General features: G+C 33.9%; 1 protein-coding gene across 1 annotated transcript in view; it reads left to right on the forward strand.

The window, feature by feature from the left end:
- Nucleotides 1–18,632, forward strand: part of LOC108364429 (rho GTPase-activating protein gacT-like) — a 72,158-nt gene extending 53,526 nt beyond the window's left edge. Inside the window, exons 4-7 of the mRNA XM_017618097.1 lie at nucleotides 1,084–1,146; nucleotides 1,975–2,885; nucleotides 11,529–13,212; nucleotides 16,825–18,632. Coding sequence (XP_017473586.1) covers nucleotides 1,084–1,146; nucleotides 1,975–2,885; nucleotides 11,529–13,212; nucleotides 16,825–17,591 — 3,425 coding nt within the window. The 3' untranslated portion in view covers nucleotides 17,592–18,632. The remainder of the gene's footprint in view (nucleotides 1–1,083; nucleotides 1,147–1,974; nucleotides 2,886–11,528; nucleotides 13,213–16,824) is intronic.
- The last annotated feature ends 4,714 nt before the right edge of the window (nucleotides 18,633–23,346 follow it).

A 23,346-nucleotide genomic window follows, 5' to 3' on the forward strand; every position in this document is an offset into this window, starting at 1 on the left:
GGGGTGTACTCGCAGCTTCCAGAGATGTGGACGACTGGCACGAGAGGTCAATTGGCCGTGCAGGCTCCGCTTGCAACCCAGACGCCAGTTGACCACTACCCACCAGGGGTTTGTTGCTACTGACGCCGGGCGCAACATTTAGTACTGTTAGCCGTTTAGGCTCCTTCGGGACCGCTCCAGCGGCTACCGAAGATGTCGTTTTTAGACAGACTTTAACGCCGTGTCCGTCGGCGGCATTTTTACCCGTGCAGGGATCCGGGGCTACATTTTTCGAGTTCATTATTTCTGGTTCGTTGGTCGCCTACTGAGCCGAAACCGTTCGGCGACCGAATATATGGGTAAGGGGAAAAACGGTCGGCCTCAGCAGAGCCCCATGCTGAGGTAAGTCCACCGTTACTCCCGGAGGCGGACAGGTATCCGGGAGGCGCCGTTAGAATACAGTCGGAAAACCCCCTGACTGCAAACCATCCAATGGGCACGGTGACGCATGACACCCTGGATTAGGGGGGCGTTTTATACCTACCGCCAGGTACCCCCTAGAAATAGCCTAAGTATGCCCACCCCAGCCCCCCTCGGACGAGCCCGTACGGCCTACCACTAGACCTAGATGAGGCAGGGGAGTTTATACCTCGGCCTTGGCTAGGCCCCGCCTGCTTGCACCACTGCAGCCATAGGAACAAGCCTACCTTGCCACAGCGGTGTAAGCAACGATGCCCATTGCCCAGTCGGCACCCGCTTGGAGGATATATCTAGGAGGATTTTCGCCAACCGAGTTAACGTTGGAAATACCTCCATGTAGTTTCCTATTTTCTTCCCAGAACATTGGGCCAGTATGTCAAAAATAAATTTGCCTATAATCTTCTTCCGTTTAACTGTTCGATTTACTCAAATCGACATATCTATATATAAATACGTTAAGTTCGACACTAGCTTGCCATATACATATGTATGTAGCAAAGCGTGGTGAGAAGGACGGCTTTACGAGGAAACGGTGTCATTGTTATGAAATAATATGTTACAGAAAAATTGTATCATTTGTAAAACCGATATTAATTTGATTTGTTTAATTTCTTCGCTTTACAGTTCAACACTCTCTGGAGGCAGAGAAGACATGGTTGCAATGCCAGTGCGAGCGGTGGGGTTTGCGTAAGTATAATCATGTCTAAATTGTATATGGGTTGTTTATTTAACCAATTTGGGATATATATCTAAATCATTTGCTTCTAAAATCAGTGTAATTGGCAACTAATAACCAAATAACAAACAAGTTTTCAATAAGTAGTCGCTACTTAACAGAAGACATAACAGTGACTAACGTTTTTTCATCAACTTCTTTTGTCTCGTTAAACTCTGTCACTATTAAATTGTTCCAGTAACCATTTTACTATTTCATTGTATGTTTTGTTTTATTTCTTTTTGTTGTCCAATTAGTTTAATGTAAACGTATTTAGTCACTAATCTAGCTTATTCGATTGACATCAGAATCATCACACACACCTTCGTTTCACTTTCACATTTCACATTTGTAATCGGGTTTTATTTCCTTTAATCTGCTTTTAATCTTAATATAATACTAAGCTTCAAATTGCTTAGTGATGCAGATTGCTTTCTTATTTATTTTCATATCTAAAGTCGAAAAAGTTTTTAATCATAGTTATAATGAAACGTTGTAAAGAATAATTTAACCAACCACTCAAAAATGAGTAAATCTCTCTTTTCTTTCACTNAAGCTTCAAATTGCTTAGTGATGCAGATTGCTTTCTTATTTATTTTCATACCTAAAGTCGAAAAAGTTTTTAATCATAGTTATAATGAAATGTTGTAAAGAATAATTTAACCAACCACTCAAAAATGAGTAAATCTCTCTTTTCTTTCACTCTGACTCATCTTCTTCCTGTATGTCGTGTTTATGTACATTGGCACTGCCTGTCAATTGTGAATACATATAAATAAAAATCGTCTAAAACTAAACAGTTGCTCAGGAAGAATCCCGCTCTACGCCTGCCTTGCTAACCAGCTCAAGCTCAGCTTTAGACAACAGCGTGCTGTCACTTGGCGTAACACCAGAACACTCTTTTATTGAATCATGTGCACGACTATCTGTCTCCTTGGAAGGCCCAAGTCTATTCGCGTTGACATCTTCTCCGATACCAAAGCGAAATGCTCAGGATTTGCAACGTGACACCGACAATGATGCTGACGCCGATGAAGAGAATTTTGCCGACGAAGATGCTGACGCTGATACCGATGACTACGAAGAAGACTTCGCAGCTAAACTCGAAATAAGTAACGAAGACGTTTTGGAAAATAATTCGAAAAATAACTTTCCACGTACGACTGCTCCAAGCAATTATAGAACTGCAGCGGCATCTACAGGCAATAATCGCGCCTTAACACAGGGTAATGCCGCTATGAATACCACTTATACTATTGGTGTTGAGAATATCGATATAGTTGACTCGAATGATGATGAAGGAGATGATGAAGTGACTGTAGTAAGGCGCCGTTATCGTCAGAATAGAAAGAAAATACTAACCCAAACACGAATGCAACACCAACGTCGCCTGCGTGCCGGCTCAAAAAGTCTGGATGCTGGCGAACGCGCATCACAGAAACCCTTGAATAGCGAGGGATCCGATAGCAGGACTAAATCGAAAAACAACAGCAAAATGCAAAGCAGCATCACCAGTGGCGGCGGTAAAACGACAACAACGCGCACTTGCAGCCGCTGCAATCGCGGTATACGTCATTCATCTTCGTGCTCCTCAGCTTCTGGCGGAGGTGGGGCTGGCGGCGTGGGAAATGGTAGTGGCATGACTATGGAAGAATTGCGCGCTGTAAATCGCTATGCAGAGAGTACAAAGAGCCTTTCCTATTTGCCACAGGTGAGGGATGAATTCATGCTTGCTTCACGGATTTCGGTATAGATACGAACAAATACATTTTTTTCTCAATTTTAGAGTTATGTATTTATTATTTCTTATTTTGATTTTTGTTGTAAACCCACATACATTTGTATTAAAATACGTATTTTTTTTAATTTTAATTTTAATTTTCCCTTTTCACGTTTCTGCTTTACACACAAGTATACCCTTACTTACAACAAATTAATATTTCAATTGGCTAAATTAATTTCCAGCTAGGTTAGTTGATACTGACAGGCATTTCAAATTAATTAAATAATGTATAGATATGCATACATACCCGCACACCTACAATTGGTGTAATATGAAGTCGCCATTTTTGGAGGATATATTTTTGTGCGCCACCTACATATGTATGTTAATGCATATAACAATAGTTTATCACAAATGCTAAATGCTAGGTTTCGCCACATAGAAATGATTAATTTATACACTCACGCGGTTACGTTTAGGTTGCATAAGTAACATTTCCAATCCTTGCATTGTTCGTATATACTTATGTTTATATGTACATTAGGGTTGTCCCTAAAAAATCAAAAGAAGGATTTTTTTTAGGTCTCACCCTCTCAATCGGTAATACCACTGTCGCAGATAGCACATATAAATTTGGGTCCCGATTGGAGACGGTTAAGGCGTCTCGCACAGGGGGCAAAGTACAGAATCCTCTATAGACTCAAAAAATAAAATACATATTTTTTTCATCTAATACCCAAAATCGATACTACCATAGTCGAATATATCACATATAAATTTTTGTCCCGATTGGAGTCGTTTAAGGCGTGTCCTAAAGGGGTCAAAGACCAGATGCCTCTAATACGGTGCTCGCATGAGGCGATTTTACAGGCAACTTTTAGTTGGAAACAACAATCGCCTGGTGTTAACGGCCTTTCAACTAATCGCTTCCAATAAAGTTGGGGTGCAGCCAACTTTTGATTCAACTAATCGCCCCTAAAAATGTAAAATCGCCTCATGCAAACACCGTATAAGCAGTGTTATCGTTGAGAATTTTCAGAAAGTCGCAAAAAAGGGCTCATTGAGNAAGTTGGGGTGCAGCCAACTTTTGATTCAACTAATCGCCCCTAAAAATGTCTGTAAAATCGCCTCATGCAAACACCGTATAAGCAGTGTTATCGTTGAGAATTTTCAGAAAGTCGCAAAAAAGGGCTCATTGAGGAAAAAAGGGTAACCATATTATTTTTGCTTTCCTTTACTAGTAAAAGAATAAATCTGAGAACCAAAGCCATAAATAAATTTACATGTATTACAAAGTATTTCGCTGCTAGAACGTTCTGCTGTTGAATTTAAAAAGAAAATAGCGGGACAAGCTTTGCACAGAACAGATTTGCAAACATACACAGAAATTGAGTTGCATTTCATTAACAAGTTTTAAGTGATTAATTTTTTCGTACGTACAGTAGGAAATATTTTTTAGTAGCATGGCTCTGTTAACAATTCCTAACAAAATCTCTGAGAAGGGACAAAAGTCGCACATAATTTTGGAAAAGGGTCAAAAAATCTAAATTTTCTAAAAGTCGTGTCAAAGTGTATTAGCGCTTAAAAAGAGTCAAATGGCCCCTTTAGTGTTGCAACGGCAACACTGCGTATAAGGACTCAAAAAATTATTATTATTTTTTTTCATTTAATGCCCAAATCGAGACTACTAAAGTCGAGGATATCACATATAAATTTTAGTTCCGATTGGAGTCGGTTAAGTCTTCATAGGGTAATCTGAACTTTAACTCCTATGTGACACGCCTTAACCGCCTTCAATCCGGACCAAAATTTGTATGTGACATCTTCGACTATAGTAGCATCGACGTAGGGGTTGAGGCTTAGGAAATCTGATGTAAAAATTTGCTTTCTACATTTAAAGACCACCATAATGTATATACATACATATATACACATAGGTTTATACTCAGCTGACACGTTCTCATCTTCACCTCATTTAAATATACCTACGTTTTGCAGCAATTAACTAAATACATATAGACAATAAGGGAAAATTTCTTGAATATACTATTTCAAAATGTGTCAAGTATGCATTAAATATCCCCTGCCAACGCGAGCAAGTCTAAACTAAATGAACATTTAAGTTTTTTTAAACTAAACACAAATCAAGTCGAATGAGCTTCTAGATTAAATCCCGATTTCAAATTTGTTACACAGTGGGTGTCTTATGCATTTTTGCGTAATAAATTATTAATACAGAAATACTCTTATATCTTTAAGTTTTCTGTTCGACTAATTTTTTTAACCACAATTATAATTATTTGATAATCAGTATAACCTTTTAATCGTTGTATTAGTACATACATATCTGAATCATCTGAAAGACATTTAATAATCTATTTATGTATGCAAATCATAAGCTAACCGCATACCTACACAATTTTGTTTTTGAGAATTGTAAACTTATTTATTTACTTGTGCACAATTGCTTGAAAAATTTGCTAGGATTATAAAACACACATTTCATTTAATTTTGCGAATGTTATTGCTTGGTTGATTACAATTTGTCACAGCAAAATTGGAAAAAGTATGACCTTAACTACTCTATTCCTATTCATCATGCTATATTTATTTACCGAAAATTGTTAACAAAATATAGCTTGATGTACAATGAAATTGAAAAATTTCAATGAACAACAGGAAAGTACAAATAATCATAATAAAAACAAACAAATAATAAATTAATTTTATTCAAACTTTTTGATTTATAATCTTAAATTGATATGGTGGAAACTGAAACTAAAATCTAAAAGTTTTTAATTCGGGACGATACCATAGGTTTTATTGTAGTTTTATAAAATTTCGAATATTTGGTATTGCTTGTATAATACTTTTGGTTATAAGTGCTCGATTTGTAAACACTTTTTATTTTAATCCATTTTTTTTTTCAAAATTGTTTTCAAATATTCTTTAGTTTTAATTTTGTAAATACATTTATTGTACTTTTAAACTTGTAACTACAAATGTTTGTATACTTTTTGGTAACATTTTAATTGGATTTCCATATATCTGTGTATCGACTTGACTGAATGATGTCAGTAGATTTAGAAATATAAAGCAAAAATTGCATTGCAATGATGAATTCTTTTATTTTATTTTAATATATTTTTTATTTGAACACCCTCTAGTCTAAGTTTTTTTTTTAACATTTTTAATCTACAAAAGTAGCACCATCTAGCCTTATAAAACTCACTTCGATGTTGTTATATTCATGAAAATATTGAATATTGCTCTTATGTTTCTCTCTGTCTAGCATGTTTATCGTAAGTTGTCTTTCGTATTGTTAACGTTTTCGTTTTTGGTACTGTGGGTTTAAATGGCAACCTTTTTATGGATTTGGAAAGTAGACAAGGATAATTAACTAAAATTACCTCTAAAGTCGGTTTTGCTGAATAATAGTGTGGCCGATCGAAACTTTTTCACATTTAAATTAAAGTGTGGGCAATTTATTGACATCATAAACATTAATTTTAAAGTCAATCCTGGGAACAGAGAAAAATACCTCTATTAAGTATTCAGTGAGTAATCTACCGGCTTTTATGCAGAGCTTAATTTTAAAAGAAAATGAGTTAGGGTCATTCTATATTAAGGTAACGATATGTATTTATACAGCAGACATACATATAAACACAAATCAGGTCATTTTATTTTTGCACTTTCCCTTTCTGGTTGGGAAAGTCTGGACTGCTTCGAGTAGGCAGAAAAAACACGCCAATACGAATTGTTGCTCTATTTTGGATACACGAGGATTCCGCGGTTTCGTGGGAGACTGAGCAGTAAATTTGACCTAAAAAAATATTAGTAAATCAGTGTATTCACATCCATTACATTTCTCCTTTTTTTGCTTTAAATGATAGGCAAGTATTTTCTGATCGGTCAGATATAAGAGCAATTTCGGGAATTGGGAAAATTGGCTACTGTATTTACATTGTTGAATTAGTTACCTGTGAATAACTAATACTCATCACACCTACTCAAAAGTTCAAGGAAGCCTAATACCCTGCAAACATATCTTCCACGAGCACTTTTCCCAGCATATTACCGCTATAAATAAAACTGGTGCATTTTACTACATTAAATTTGGTAAATCTAGTCAGTTTCGATATTTCATAGTTCAAAGAAATTTTGGACTGGCCTCGACTCACGTGANTAGTGTGGCCGATCGAAACTTTTTCACATTTAAATTAAAGTGTGGGCAATTTATTGACATCATAAACATTAATTTTAAAGTCAATCCTGGGAACAGAGAAAAATACCTCTATTAAGTATTCAGTGAGTAATCTACCGGCTTTTATGCAGAGCTTAATTTTAAAAGAAAATGAGTTAGGGTCATTCTATATTAAGGTAACGATATGTATTTATACAGCAGACATACATATAAACACAAATCAGGTCATTTTATTTTTGCACTTTCCCTTTCTGGTTGGGAAAGTCTGGACTGCTTCGAGTAGGCAGAAAAAACACGCCAATACGAATTGTTGCTCTATTTTGGATACACGAGGATTCCGCGGTTTCGTGGGAGACTGAGCAGTAAATTTGACCTAAAAAAATATTAGTAAATCAGTGTATTCACATCCATTACATTTCTCCTTTTTTTGCTTTAAATGATAGGCAAGTATTTTCTGATCGGTCAGATATAAGAGCAATTTTCTTNCAGACATACATATAAACACAAATCAGGTCATTTTATTTTTGCACTTTCCCTTTCTGGTTGGGAAAGTCTGGACTGCTTCGAGTAGGCAGAAAAAACACGCCAATACGAATTGTTGCTCTATTTTGGATACACGAGGATTCCGCGGTTTCGTGGGAGACTGAGCAGTAAATTTGACCTAAAAAAATATTAGTAAATCAGTGTATTCACATCCATTACATTTCTCCTTTTTTTGCTTTAAATGATAGGCAAGTATTTTCTGATCGGTCAGATATAAGAGCAATTTCGGGAATTGGGAAAATTGGCTACTGTATTTACATTGTTGAATTAGTTACCTGTGAATAACTAATACTCATCACACCTACTCAAAAGTTCAAGGAAGCCTAATACCCTGCAAACATATCTTCCACGAGCACTTTTCCCAGCATATTACCGCTATAAATAAAACTGGTGCATTTTACTACATTAAATTTGGTAAATCTAGTCAGTTTCGATATTTCATAGTTCAAAGAAATTTTGGACTGGCCTCGACTCACGTGATGTGAATAAACTTTTTTGATAAGGGTTTTGATTTTCTCAAACGATCTCCAACTGAAAAGCCGATGTTTTTTACACTAAGCAATGTTTTTTAAAGTCACCTAAATATATTTCTCTCAACACGTCATCTGGTAACCATATCCAAATAATCTAACTGTAACCAAATCATATGTTCACAGAAACATATTTAATTGATTTAACTAAACTCTTTTCTCAGTGTACTTTTGTAACTACATCTTTTCTTACGTTATGTGACATGTTTCTTTTTATTAATTAGATATATTTTTCTTCAATTCCACCATAATTTATCTTTATAATGTTTTATGACCAAAAAATTGTAGCACTTTGCATCCTTAATATTTTATTAATTTATGCTCCCGACCCCGTCGAATTTTCTGTAAATTTGTTCAAATTTATTTAATGAGTAGTTAATTCTATCGCGTATAAAACAATACAACGGAAGACTAGATGCACTAAATTAAAACCACATAATGGTCTAGCGAACTGCATTTACGAGCACTCTCAACACCAACATCAGGAATCGCTGAGTGCGTACAGATTTGAAGTGAACCACATTTAGTTAGTTTTTTTTTAACTCGGAAGTGCCTCAGAATTGATTAAATTCAAACAAAATTAGAGCAATTCTCTGCAGTAAAGCTTCAATGTATTTTGGCAAATGTTAATTAAAAAGAAATATTTGTTACAATACTCGTATTTAGGCAATCAATTCAACATTATCACTAGCTTAAAGTGTATTTATTCCTGCCGACTGCATTCAAAGCAAGAGTTCTGCTTCTAGGATTTTTCGCTTTTGTATAGTACACAGAGAAATTTTCGTTTTCAAATTTGTATGGAACGTACGCACACTTTCTAATCGTTTTTAAAAACGATCCTAAAATCTTTTTTCTTAATTTTAAAAATATGCGTTTTCAAATTTGATACTAAAATTTTATTTTCATTAAATCACAATAAGTCATTTGGTATACATATATGTAAATACATTGTTAAAAATATATTTATATATCTTACAAAATTACAAAATTTAATAAACTGTATACAGGTGTTTCNAATTTTATTTTCATTAAATCACAATAAGTCATTTGGTATACATATATGTATTGTTAAAAATATATTTATATATCTTACAAAATTACAAAATTTAATAAACTGTATACAGGTGTTTTACATATCCTATATACATACATACATAAATATGTAATTCATATTACTTACCTTGCTTCCAAGTTGGGCCTGCTAACTTTGCTTCACGCTGGTCAAATCCTGTAATTGAAAACCAGAAAGTTTTAAATTATTATTTAATAAGTCATAAGAATTAGTTTTTGTTAATTATTCTTACCAAAGCTTTTTCGGTCAAAGTCCACCGTATTACCCTTGTCCCTTCTATGTAGTTAGGTGGTTAGAATGGCGGTATTGCTTGTATATACTTCATCGCCTTTTCTGAAGATTGAAGTATCTGAACACAATTTTTTCCACAAATGATGCAAACATATGAAATGTTTTTCATTATAGCTAGGTAGCTTTTTAAATTCTGATGCAAAACATTTTAGTTTTAAATATTTTTTATACATAATTCACTAAAAGTAAATTAACGTTTTTATTTTAAAAGTGTATAGTTTTATTTTACTTGTTGTAAATTGTGTCGCACTACAACTCGTTGGGACAATATTCAAAAATGTTTCATTTCAGTTTTGAAAATACGCATTTTTGGCGTTATTTCTCTAATTTCGTTTGTTTCCCTCAGTAAAAAAAAAGTGAATTTGTTATAACGATCGTTTTTTTTTTGCGAATGTTTCGTTTTAAAGTCGTAAATACAAATACTGTTTTTTGTATGAAGTAAAACNAAATTAACGTTTTTATTTTAAAAGTGTATAGTTTTATTTTACTTGTTGTAAATTGTGTCGCACTACAACTCGTTGGGACAATATTCAAAAATGTTTCATTTCAGTTTTGAAAATACGCATTTTTGGCGTTCTTTCTCCAATTTCGTTTGTTTCCCTCAGTAAAAAAAAAGTGAATTTGTTATAACGATCGTTTTTGTTTTGCGAATGTTTCGTTTTAAAGTCGTAAATACAAATACTGTTTTTTGTATGAAGTAAAACTATATCAAACAATTTTATTTTACAATTTCTTTTAAAAACTTGCGTTTTACCTGTATCATTTTCTCTGTGTACCGTGTACAGGGTTAAATGCGAAATCCGGTTATAAAAGTTAATGGGGCTATTCATAGTCAACCTAAAGATAACACTAAAGTTTGTTGTAGACTTTTGACATAATTTTGACGGGAATATCTATCAAAAAAGCTGAAACTAACTTTAGAATCGACTTTATTTCGACTATGAATATGAATACTCATAAATAGGCATGAAAACATATACATTTTATTTTTATTTTTTTTCGATGCCCTTATATGTATACTTGTATTTAACTCATAAATAGGCATGAAAACATACATTTTTAAAATTTTTTTTTTAGAGGCAATAGTCAATAAAATTTAAGTTATTAAATTTAATATCACCAACCAATTAAGAGTTCTTAGTTGGTTTTCCCCCTTATGTGCATTTTTTGTATAGCACTTTAATATCTCTTGTAGGCGGCTTTAATATAATTATGTTGAAGCTTTCTCGTAATACATACTATGCGCACTTATGGAAATGAGGCTGAGTCTCGTGCAAGTTTCAAAATAAAAATGCTACTTTCACACGTATTTCTACATAACATATGCACAGCACTACTACATGGCTAACACACATCAAGGTACAGCATTTCCTATTTCGCTAACACACCCAGAATTATTGGCAAAAAAGGATTAGGTCAAATTGCGCTATGTACTTTTTTAATTTTGTCCGTTATACACATTACATACAACTTTTATTTCACATAAAATTTCATACATACAAGAATTTGTTGCTATGTGTAAAATCGCTTTTTTTGCTGCAAATAAAAAACATAAATTAATCATAAGACAATAGAAAAAACAATACCAGTATAAAAAACTAAGCTCGTAATTTTTCTGCCAATTCCACCTTTTTTCTCCCGAAAATCCTTTATTTGTACAACATCTGCGACAACTCTGCTATTTGGAAAATCTGCGGCTTGCAAATGGAAAACTGTCTCACATCATTGATTCCCTTCCCGAATATAAATAAAACAATTTTAATTGTATCTACTCTATGTATATCGCCCACCAACCAACAATCTTCTCAAACACCAACAATTTTCACCAATTGCAACAAAAAATTAAAATAAATATACTTCACGAAACCAATACCACACTTCGATATCGAACCAATTTTTACATGTTTAAAATATATGCCAATTGCACTTTAAAAAATAAAACTTGTTCCATTCGGTGCAATTAAAATAAAATAAATCACAAACGAAAGGTCCATGAACGCCAAACCGCACGCATGCGCACTCGCTCCGAATGGTTTTTGGGCCCTAGGGATAGTGAGTTAGCACTGAATTTGCCCAACACATGCAGCAATTGTTGTCTGGCTGCGGTACAGATGCAGCAGCAGCAACAACACTTACAATCACATGGCTATCTAGGTGGCGGCAGCACCCGTGATATGCGCGCGTATCGTGACGGCTTCGCCGATGGAGCTGATGACGAGAATAGTTTGTTAGTGGGCAGCGGTTGCGCACGTAATGGCAATCCGCTTTATTTGTATTATAAGAAACGACCGCAACAACAACAGAGGAATGATACTCGGCAGCAAACGCAAGCTGAACATATGGACACAGATGATACCTGCCATACGTATGATTACAAATTGCAGCAACAACAGCACCATCTGCAAGTTGAATCTACAAATATTTATCCTAGATCACAGGCAGTAGATCGACGACTATTAGAGCCTACAGCAACGACCGCGGCAGCACACAATGGCTGTGGTCGCCGGTTGTATTTGGATGCGAATGCAACAACCAATATCGGTAGCTATGTCGCCTCATGTAATTCTACTAATAATAATTATATATATGATTCTAATGATATAACTAAAGCCTATGCTTTTACTACAACTTCTTTTATAACTACTTCTACTACTTCTACTCTACAAATAAACTCAAATTCTAATACTACCAAGCCTTCTATTGATAACAGTAATAGTGGAAATAATTATCTAGAGAATGTTATGAATAACAACAGTAACACAGAAAACAAGAACACTAATTTTACATTGTTAGCAAGTAGTCGCCAACATCTAAGCAATTTGTCTAACACTAAATATTCACATTATAAAAATTCAGCGAAAAAACCAGTGCCGACACGCTATGATCTACACCGCATTCATCACGTTCGCCCACATATAAAAAACATAAACTCGCCTCCATATTTGCATCCAAACTCACAATCACAGAACCATCAGCGCCAACATATGGACCAAAAACGATGTTCAAATCTGCCCAGTCACTACCATTCGACCGATTCCGTGCGTTATTGCTATGTAGACTTGGATGTGGAAATTGTAACCGAGCCGCCAATGCCCTCATCACGCTTATACCACAGTCCGCGAAAGCAAGTATTTACTGCAAGGCGTTGTAATTCATCCATCGATCTCTATAAAGTTGACGGTGATGGTGTCGAAGACAGCAGTGATATCGATCATAACTATCTAACATACTCGCTATCGCATGATCACCAAGAGCCGGCACTTGATGAAAGTGCAGTATCTGCGGTAACTATTCGCCCGGTATCTTCTGAAACATATTCTGTCTCGACTGGTTTTTTGACTGCGTTGGATACCTCTGTCGCGACTGTTTCTACGGCAGGGGCAACTGGTGAAACTGGCCGTGACTGGCCACTTGCAGCGGCTGAAGAAGTAGATTTTATCCCTACATCCCGTTTTCGGCAGAGTACACCGCGTATTCAACGTCGTCAACAGCAAATGCGTCGGCGGCAACGTTTTTCTTCTACATCGACGCAATATCAGTCACTCAACGCAACGGGAGAGAGCAACCTAATATCAACGACGGAGGACGGTGGAAACGGCAGTGGCAATGGCAGGAACACACGTACTGAAAACGGCAGTCATTTTGTTACAATCATCTTTAATGTTCTAGACTTCTTATTTTAATGCAATTTCATATGTATGTGTTTTATTATAAGTTACCTAAATATTAAGATTGCTTTGGCGCTTTTTTATAAAACTTTTTATTTATTTATCTTTTATTTCTGAGTAATGCAATTAATGTTGTGATTAACGACAGTATTGGTTGGTTTACTGTGTAGAATATTAACAAGGCTATATATTTAATTGTTTAATTTGTGTTTGTGCGGATATATTGATTTGTTACTGTGCAACTTGATAATTTGGAAATATGACAACTTAATTTAAAAGCTAAAGCGCAATTATAGAAAAATCCATTGTGAGAAGAAAATTGCGACATCAATTAAAATTTGCCCCTCACATTTTTGCCAAGTGTTTGGTGAAGCTTCTTCTCAAATTCGTCTTAATGTTGTCTCAGAAATGGTGGGACTTTTAAGTTTTCGCTGCCTGCCAAGGCGAAATGGTTTTCAAGAAAAGCTATTTCATGCTGTTAGAAAAGTTTTTCAATTATATCTTGCATAGACCGTGAATTTAGATTGAACCTGGGTTCTACAGAACGTTTATACGCATCTCAACATCTTGGATTCGAGGACCACACATTTTTTAACTGGTAACAAAAATTGTAATAGAAAACAATTTAGATCAGTGAATCCACCAGGTGTTGTCGTCAAGCTCAGTTTACGGTAGGCCCGCGAAACTGCCGTTTTTTATCTCCTTTAACTCGCTTCTTATAAAGTAATTTTCCCGGTGTGCCCGCTTTTGTTTATAGGCGGTGATTATAAGCTTGGGGTTTCACATTCTCTAGAAAATCTTTTTATAGCAACACTATTGCTGACGCTAATCAGGGAAGATGCCATGCCGTACATTATATAATAAAAACATAGTATTTAAATAAAGTTTAAATAGACAAAATATGAAAAATTATATTAAAAAAATCGGATGTAAAAAAACATCAGTAACGATGAATTGATAAATATCTGTGAACATTTGACAAAACAACCTGTGCGCTTTCTGTAGGTTGGAATTTAGAGTAAATTATAACGCATGGTGAAATTATACCAGGTGTAGTAATAAGAGCGAGAAAAAAATTTACACTATGTTATTTGAAAATTTCGTATTAAAAACTTTTATAAGATAGCCGGTTGTCAAGAAAATTTAGAAAATAAAGCGAGAAAGCTGTTTTATTACTTCACCTTTTTATAATTTCACCATGATTATAAGGGACTTCCATTTAACAATTTGACTTTTCTATTTAACTTTCATTAAGATAGCATTAGTTCAAGATGTCCTATTAATGACTAAACATAAAAATATCATACAACTCAATGAATAACCGCTTTGAAGAGAGAATGACCTCACTAGAGAGAAATTGTTTTGACAAAAGTCCGCAGATATGTATATGATACTTAGAGGTCCACTTTTTCAAAGAGGGCGATCTTCACATGATAGTCAACTTTTAGCTGAAACGCTTTAAGAGTACAAAATTATGAAGATACATAAATAGATTTCATGTAAATATACACCTGCGAGTAACCAAATAGCAGTACTTCAAATTGATCAGTTTTCAGTATTTTTGTTTTTATTGGTTCACGTTCAGTAATTTTTTATAATGCACTTGTGCATAGGTATATTTTTGTAAGTTTTATTTTGTGATGATGTACAAATATTGTTTTCCTTTTTTAGTCCTGAAGATGCCTTCAGACTGAAGGCGAAATATCGACCAAAATAAAAATAAAAATAAATAAAACAGAAAAACGTTTAATGTTTTATTTAACATACGGCCTATAGCTGAAAAATAAATTATTTTTTATAAAAACAGAAAAAACTATAAAAAAAATTTACCACTTTGTGAAAAAATAAGACAAATTCAATAAAGCTTCATAATAATTGAGAATATTTAAATAGAATTACTAGAAAAAAATTTGGTATGTAGATTTGTAGCCTATTAAATTTTAGTAAAATAAAGTGCAAGTTTGAAATTTTTAAAATTATTTTTTCTGACGGTGTCACTCATTTTCTTTCGTACAAAGCACAGTATACAGTAAACCAGCCATTGACAATAAGCTTATTTGAAAATTAATACATGAAATATTGTGCATTTATAGGATTATTTTGTCATTAACCCATAGGCAATGACTGGTGCAAAAGTACCCCCAAATGTTTGTTGTAATATTTGAAATGTAAATTTTAACAGCGAAATTCGTAAAAAAATAAAACAATAATATTGTTGATTACTAAATGGGAGGTGGTCGTGGTTATCGACAGATTTCACCAAAATTGAATACTAACCTAAATTATACCAAAGGCAACTTCGGCACCGACTTTCGTTACAATATCTAAATTTTGTTCGAGTTAGCGTGTTTACAAATCTGGATTACTGTATACTGTGGTACAAAGTATAATCGAAATTTTTGTATATGGAATTTTGATTAAAATTTGTTGTATTTTTGTAATCTTTGCGCAAAGTTTGAAGTTTGGATTGATATGGTTTTTATTATATCATGAGCTATAATTTTATAAAAAAATAATAGCGAGTGAAAAGAAAAATGGTGGAAACTGGCCAAAATTTCGCACTCTCTTGTTACTCGCAGGGATATGAACCTAGTAAATATGTATTTTGTATTTACACTTGCATGTTTACAACTCATTTGATAATTTAACGGCCTTCGCACAATCGCTCGGTTTGAAAAAAAAATCTTTTCTTATGCACTTTGTGAATTTAGGGATTGCTTTGTAAAAAATAAGATTTAAGACTTTTACATGGAGGCAAAAATATTCATTGGTTTGGCATCTTATCACTATTTGATTTTATGAGTTAAGATAAACAATTTTCACTTTGTATAAGTAAGCAACAAATTTTTGTATTTTTCTGTTTATGCTTAAAATATAAAATAAAAAAAGTTTTTGTTAGATCGTATGTGTTTTGTGTTTCTCTGTTAGTTATATTTCTTGGTTATTTTTTTTTTTTTACCGATAAAAACTTTAAAGTTTGTTAGAAAGATAAATATGTTGTGTTTTGACTGTTTTAACCTTGTTTTTGACCCAATGTTTTATAAATTTCATGTTTTAATGATTTGTTTATCTTCCTTTGTGTATTTAACAAGCCACATTTGTTTTTATATGGGGCTAATAAAATGTGCTTTCGTGTATTAACCATTTTAACGTCCTTCGTCTTACATGAATCATAAAATTAAATCGACCAACAGTAATATATTCACAATTCAACAATTCCCAACTGACATACCTCCAACTGCAAATACCATATCCACATTTACACATTAGTATATTCGTTAATTGGCCTTTTACTACATTCATACATATGTATACATATTGGCATTTCACAAAATCCAATAAAAGTGACGTTATCTATTGTTTCTGAAAAATCTGTATGCTAATAGTTTTCAAAAATTTTACCATATATATTTTTTTAATTAATAACTTTTGTCCTAATACCTGCTATCTTACCATTTCTATCTATTTCGCGAACTTCCTGTGCCATGACTATTCCACTTAAAACCTATTAAAAATGTCCAACGACTGTAAATCGACCCACCGTCCCACGCCAAATAACTGACCAATTCCACAAACGGTACAATTTTCGATTAAACTACATATGCGGCACTTGTAGTTGGCAACATCCGTTTGAGTAATAGTGCCGAGTCCATTCAGTATCCAGCCACAACCGCACGGCGTTCATCCTCCCGACGTTTGATTGGCGTAAACGTGCCACGACAATATCCGTTGCGCTCCTCATTGCGGCGAAATAGAGAAAAACAGGTGGGCAGTGGTAACACAGTCAATAACGGTAGTGGCAGCAGTGTCGGTGATAGCAGTTGCGTCCTCGCCGCTAATATTTCCGCAGTCAGCGGTAGTGGTCGTATGTTGCCAGTTGCTATAGCGCCATCATCAGTGCGTAATTCTATTGCAGAATGTTGCGGCCACGTTGGTACAGAACAAGACAGCCAGTATATTTCAATACCAGCTTATCCATTTAGTCGGTTAGAGGACTGCACGAACTCACCAGAATGCAAACAACCTTATCCCTCTAGTATGGTTGGTGAGAAAATGATGGGTGAAACTGTAAGCGCCAGCGGAAATATGGCCGCTGTGGGCGGTATTGACAGCATGCTGATGGATACTACAGAATATATGAAAGTCTGCAACAACAGAGCGCCAACATTCGCTGATCTAAGTGGCAACAATAATTTAGTTTACACCACAGGAGCAATCAATAACAGTCCGCCATTGATGACGACGCTGAAATCGGAAAACGTTGTTAGTGCGTCTACAGCGGGACAATTCAAAAAGATGGCAATACATAACAAAAGCAGGGATGAAGGCCAACCAGAAGAGGAGGGTGTTTCAACAATTACATTTAAGGCGCCGCGTGTATGAAAATAGAAAACCAGAGGGACTTCCAATATGCATAAGAAATAACGTGTCAGGACAAAACATTATTCCAAAATATTTATGTACATGTGCATATGTGTATGCATGAAAATAGATCAATACGACTAAAGAAAGCAAGGAAACGTATTTTTTTAATATCGTTTTAAACTTGCGCTTGTGTATCTTAGAGTAAACTAACTGAATATCGAAAAAATTACGGTTAGAGATTTTGGTAGTTATAATGTTAGGCAAGTTGGATATATGCACATACATACACATGCATTTATGTATATACGGTTGCATGAAAAGAATGAACTGTAATATATGTAATTTAAATATAAACATATTTAGTGATAGCAATATTTTTTAGATTACAGTAAATATTAAACGGATTCTAAAACAATGTTTCAAACAAAACTTTTATCTATATAAGATCTAGTACATGTCGTTTTAAAGTACAAAACCACGTATCAACAAAATGCAAACACGCTTATATTCCAAAAAGGTTCTCTCTTTTATAAAGCAATCGCATTTCTGGCTAGTATATTTCAGGAGGAATGGATAAGGCTTGAGCCAAAAGTTCGTGTGAGCAATTCCAATTTTTGCCAAAAAAAGGTTAGTTACGCGATTTTGCAGAACGACGATATGTGGTTTTGTACCTTAAACGGCGATATGCATGTATTCAAGTGTGTAATAAACGCTGTCAATATGTATGACTTAAGTATATAAAGATATATATTGTCAATAATGGTTAGATAGAAGTCTACTGTAAATATTTCTTACAAAAAAATGCAAGTTTTAATACGTAAAGATGTCCTTACATACATACGTTTCGTTACATTAATATCACTAAATCCATCGTAGTCGGATTTTTCGTGAAATTTATGCGATTACTGAATTCGAATTGCTACGAACGTTGCATATACTTTGAATAGATACAATGTACGCTCGTAGCAATTCACAAAATATCGAATCACGATGGATTCAGTGATAGCCCCCATAATGTACTACATACATTTCGTACCCTTGATTCACAAAGGCCCTAATCAACAAATTTTTTATTTTACAGGAGAAGCAAAAAAAAATTTAAAAAGAGTATCAAAAATAGTTACAGCTTTTTAAAAAGTCGCATGTAACTCCGTTGTTTTTGGTACTAGCACTTTAAAATTTTTACTAAAGGTGCACTTTAATACCTCCTACCAAAATCCTTGAAAAACGCAGTCCTATTGGGCCTTTGTGAATTAAGGTAGCGATATGTGTATAGAAGGATCATACCATGCATTTTTGTTTATTTACATAGTGATTTATAACTTTTTAAAAACTGAAGTTCTCAGTTTAAAATTTCTGGAAATCAGTTTTTTTTATTAACGACTGAAGCTAATTCAGTGATATAAAGCATAGGAATATTACATATGTATGTGTATATGTAGTACATCCTCGATTTTCGCAAAAAAAATCCGCGAACTGCTGCAGTAATCAGTTTTTGGATTTTCGAGTTATTCATAGTAGAAAAGCAATATTATGAAAATATTCAAAATCAAGCAGAATCAGATAATCAAATTTCTCGTGCTATTCACTTTTTTGTGGTGAAATTACGGCAAACTAAAATCATTTAAAAATTTCAAAAGCGAAAAAAATTGCCTGTCCAATTTGTATGAATTCCGCAGTTTCGTTAAAAGCATTGCTTAAGAGTGAAAGAAAACGAATTATTGAACTTAAACATTTCGAATTTTCGGAAGAGATTGATAATATTTGATCAGTCGCTTTAATCAAGGGTTTTCTGCACATCAGAAGCCGGTTAATTGATGGGGTATTGTACATAAAACTGTTGCTATTCGATATCTACTTAGTAAAATTATAAAATTGAAAATGGTTTGTAAAGCCAAATATTTTTTAAATGTTAAAAATATGAAAAAATATATCATATTTTATTTCAGTATTATTCGATTAATCGAAAATCATCAACAAATTTTATTTGATATGCTATTTATGTAAATATTTCAATAAACTGTTATAATAAATTTACTTTTAGGCCAGTGCATACTTCTGTATGTACTATGTAAAGTATACTTAAAAAACGTTCATACGTCATTGGCTTATTTTCAGTACCCATTATATGTAACTTTCATAAACACTTTTCTGATATTGGAGTACATATGCGACTTAACCGCGAACTCCGATATTATTTATAATTTTTAAATCCGATAGTGATATGAGGATAATTTAAGGCCCTTATTATGAGCTGCATTCGATTTTCGATCTTCGCTGGCTATCGAAGATCGAAGCTCGAAAGTGAAATTCGTATTATGAGCTATGCAAGCGTGTCGAAATTTTCGTTGAGTATCGAATTTTCTGTCGAACAGAATTTTGCTTTCGATGGTGTAGCGAAGTGTTAGAAAATTGTGAAAAATGTATGATTTTGTATATGTTTTCTTACATTTTGGCGGCTAGACACTAATTTTAAACAATTTTTGTTAATTTCATGCAGTTCTAACATCGTGAATACTAAACACAAGCTCGAAAGGCTGGATTTACTTGTGAAAGAAAATCCCAATACTCTGTTGGCACGATCTCTGAGAACAAAATCGTAGCGCTGTTGATAGTTTTAAAATATTTTAAATAGATTTGGCTCACAAACGCCTCTTTAGATGGTCGGAACTTTTTAATGAATCTGTAGACAAATTTCTTAAATATATTTTATATCAAAATATATTCGAAAGACTAATAAACTTAAACTCTCTTAAACATTTGCTACTCCTGGCCAGTTTACTAAGCTCTCATCCTCTGACGAATCGTTGAACCAGAACTCGTTGTACTCATTTTACCACGTTTTTATAAACTTGCTTTCTTTTTTACTTCATTTTAATTAGAACAAATTTACATAAATATGTATAAGCACACTATTTAGTTTGCTCGATTTGTAAAATCGAATGCAACTCATAATAGGGGCCTAAATCTTGTATAAATTATGGAACATTCTTTATAATAAGTTAAGGGGCAGAAGGTATTGAATATAGAACTTTTATATGTACATATGTGCATTTGGGTTTATTTAAATGTACAAAAAGAAAACGAGTATACTATGTATATGAACACGCCCAAGGCGTATATATAAAAGGTGGTATCGATTCTACAAATACAACAATTTTTGTTTTTGCTTTTAGTGGCCCATTGTCAGATTTCAGCTATTCTTCACTCACTGGCGAAATAAAAAAGTTTGACAATCAAACGTTGATGAAGCCACGCCACCTTATAGGTTTGTTCCACACGAGCCCGCGGGATCTCGCGTGTGCCCAAAACAGCCCAGAAAGCGTTTCTCACGCTAGAAAAATGGATAATAGAGAGCGAATACCTTCCACTTTTGGATTGTAAATGTCTTCTTCTTCGTGCCCGAAACAGCCCGGCCTTTTTTTCCGGGCAGAAATGTGCAAGAAGTCAATTTGTAATAACAGCTGCTAATTTACATCCGAAATCAAATTTTGTAAAATACAAAAATGGAAAATAGCACAAAAGTTTCAGAAATGTAGGTATTTGCTAATTTTATTAACCATATAAGATAAATACACATAAAATCATTGTTTAGAGCTGATTTGTTGATTCTGGGCACGAAATGTGGTTTTTGCGTTCCTCACGCTCTGGGAGCTTTTGGCACGTGTTGACACATTTTTGACACTTGTCAGAGAGTAATTTATTTTTACACTCTAATTGCCGAAACTGCTCGGAAAGCGTGGAACAAACTTTATAATAATTTCGCCTTGAACACGAAACTTCATTCGAATCTGTATTTTGTTAAAAAATGCCTACATATATATATCTTCACTAAAAAAAATTGGAAAAGCATAGATTTAGTTTTATTTTCGAATAATGTTCGATTTATCAATAGAAAGTGAAAATCGATAAAGCAGCCTCATTGCGCAAGTTGTAAATTAGACTGAATTGTACGACTCGACAATATTGGCACTGTCTACTGCTGTGTTGCCACTTAAAAATATTTTTAGGTACCAAAACGCCTACCAAATCAGTTTCCAAACTGCCAAAATTTGTTCATCATTAAAACGCGATTTCTCGAGTTTGCGGGGTTTTTAGCTACTCAAGTTAGCAGAAAAATTAAAACTACACATTATATTGTTTACAGTATTGCTTAACCATTCATACCAATCTTTAAGATTAAACAAAAAAAAAAATCAGGCCTTTAAATAAATAAAAAACTTTTGTAAAATATGTACACTGGCGGAACAAAGTATTGGCACAGCAAATTTTTCACAATAAATGCAACCATTTTCATTCTAATATTTCGTATAAAAATATGGTTCATTCTACAACAAAAAACATAAAAATGTAATTTCTAAACTTTGTGCAAAACTCGCGAAAACTCAGGAAATTTTCATGAAATTTTCAACTTTTTAAGCAAATTTTTTAGAATTCTTTTGAGTATGCAGATTTGTAGCCCAATCAATTTGATTATAATATGTATATATATATATTTTTGGCAATTGTTCACGCAGTCTCTTCCATGCAATTTTTTTTACTTTATATGGAAAAATGCAAAACACCTTCAACAAAAAAAATCCCAAAAATCTACGCGATTTTTGACCAACTCCAAATTTGCATTTTTTTTACTAGAATTTAATGGGCTGCAAAACTGCATACCGAAAAAAATTCTCCCAAATAGCAGCTATAACTTCTAACCTTAGAATTTCAAGAAGATCAGGCCCAGGACCGAACGAACGAACGACCTTACGATGGTATGCATTTTGATTCTAATAATAAAAAGGATACAGAAAGGATAATAAAATACAGGAAAATACATTCATAATTATTAAAGTATTTATTGCTTTAAATTTAACTAGAAATTAACAAATTGCAAAACATCGGTAACCATCGAAATATCGATGTTTCTCTGGCGATGTATTTTAGCCTCGGCGTTCTTTTCTCCGATGCATGGAAACATCGATGTAGAAGTTATAGCAGCTATTTCGGAGATCACCACATCTGATCACAGGGATCGACCCTGCGTAATCGATGTTCAAAGTCAGAAACGTTAACCTCTGAGCTATGTACATCCCGTAAACTCTGTTGCTAATTCATTTTCCTTATTCAACAAACTACTATCAAGTGCAGCTGATTTGCCGCTATTTAAACTCGACAGCGTGGTTGTTGTCAATTCTATACATCAATTTGCTTATTTAATAAGGGTATTTTTTTTTAATATTCCTGATTTTCCATTTAAGGTAAATTATTTTTACCCTGGGATGCAGTAATTCAATCTCATCTCAAGTCACTAAATTTGAGATTAGCAATTAGTGACTATTTTTGTGACTTGAGATTATTTGGCTATTCAGTAGGAGAGAGCCACAAAAAGTTCACCAAAAATGTGTGGTGAAAACAAACACAGACAGTCAACTGATAGCGTTTATTTATTCCTTTTGCCGCGCTACCCGAAGAGTCGCAATGACTGAGGGGTCAAAGCATTAGGCTGCCGGTCGGGGGGGTCCCGGTTCGAGTACTCCTCGGGCGTAGAGGATTTTTTATTTTTTTCTATTTAGTATTTTTTATTAGTTTTATTTTCTTTTTAATAATCTTTAGATTTTAATGTTTTTTAAAAAATTATATTTTTTTTTCAATGGATTTGTATGATATTAAAGCATTTTGGTTTATTTCCTAACGAAATTCTTGTTGAACAAATTTCCTCGCTTCATATTCGCGTTTTTTTTTATAAAATGGAAAGCAATTAACTTTTCCTCCATATTTTTATTTTTGA

The sequence above is a fragment of the Rhagoletis zephyria genome, unplaced genomic scaffold (genome assembly GCF_001687245.7).
Source record: "Rhagoletis zephyria isolate East Lansing unplaced genomic scaffold, Rhagoletis_zephyria_1.1 Rzeph_scaffold_01555, whole genome shotgun sequence".
NCBI classification, from domain to species: Eukaryota; Metazoa; Arthropoda; class Insecta; order Diptera; family Tephritidae; genus Rhagoletis; species Rhagoletis zephyria.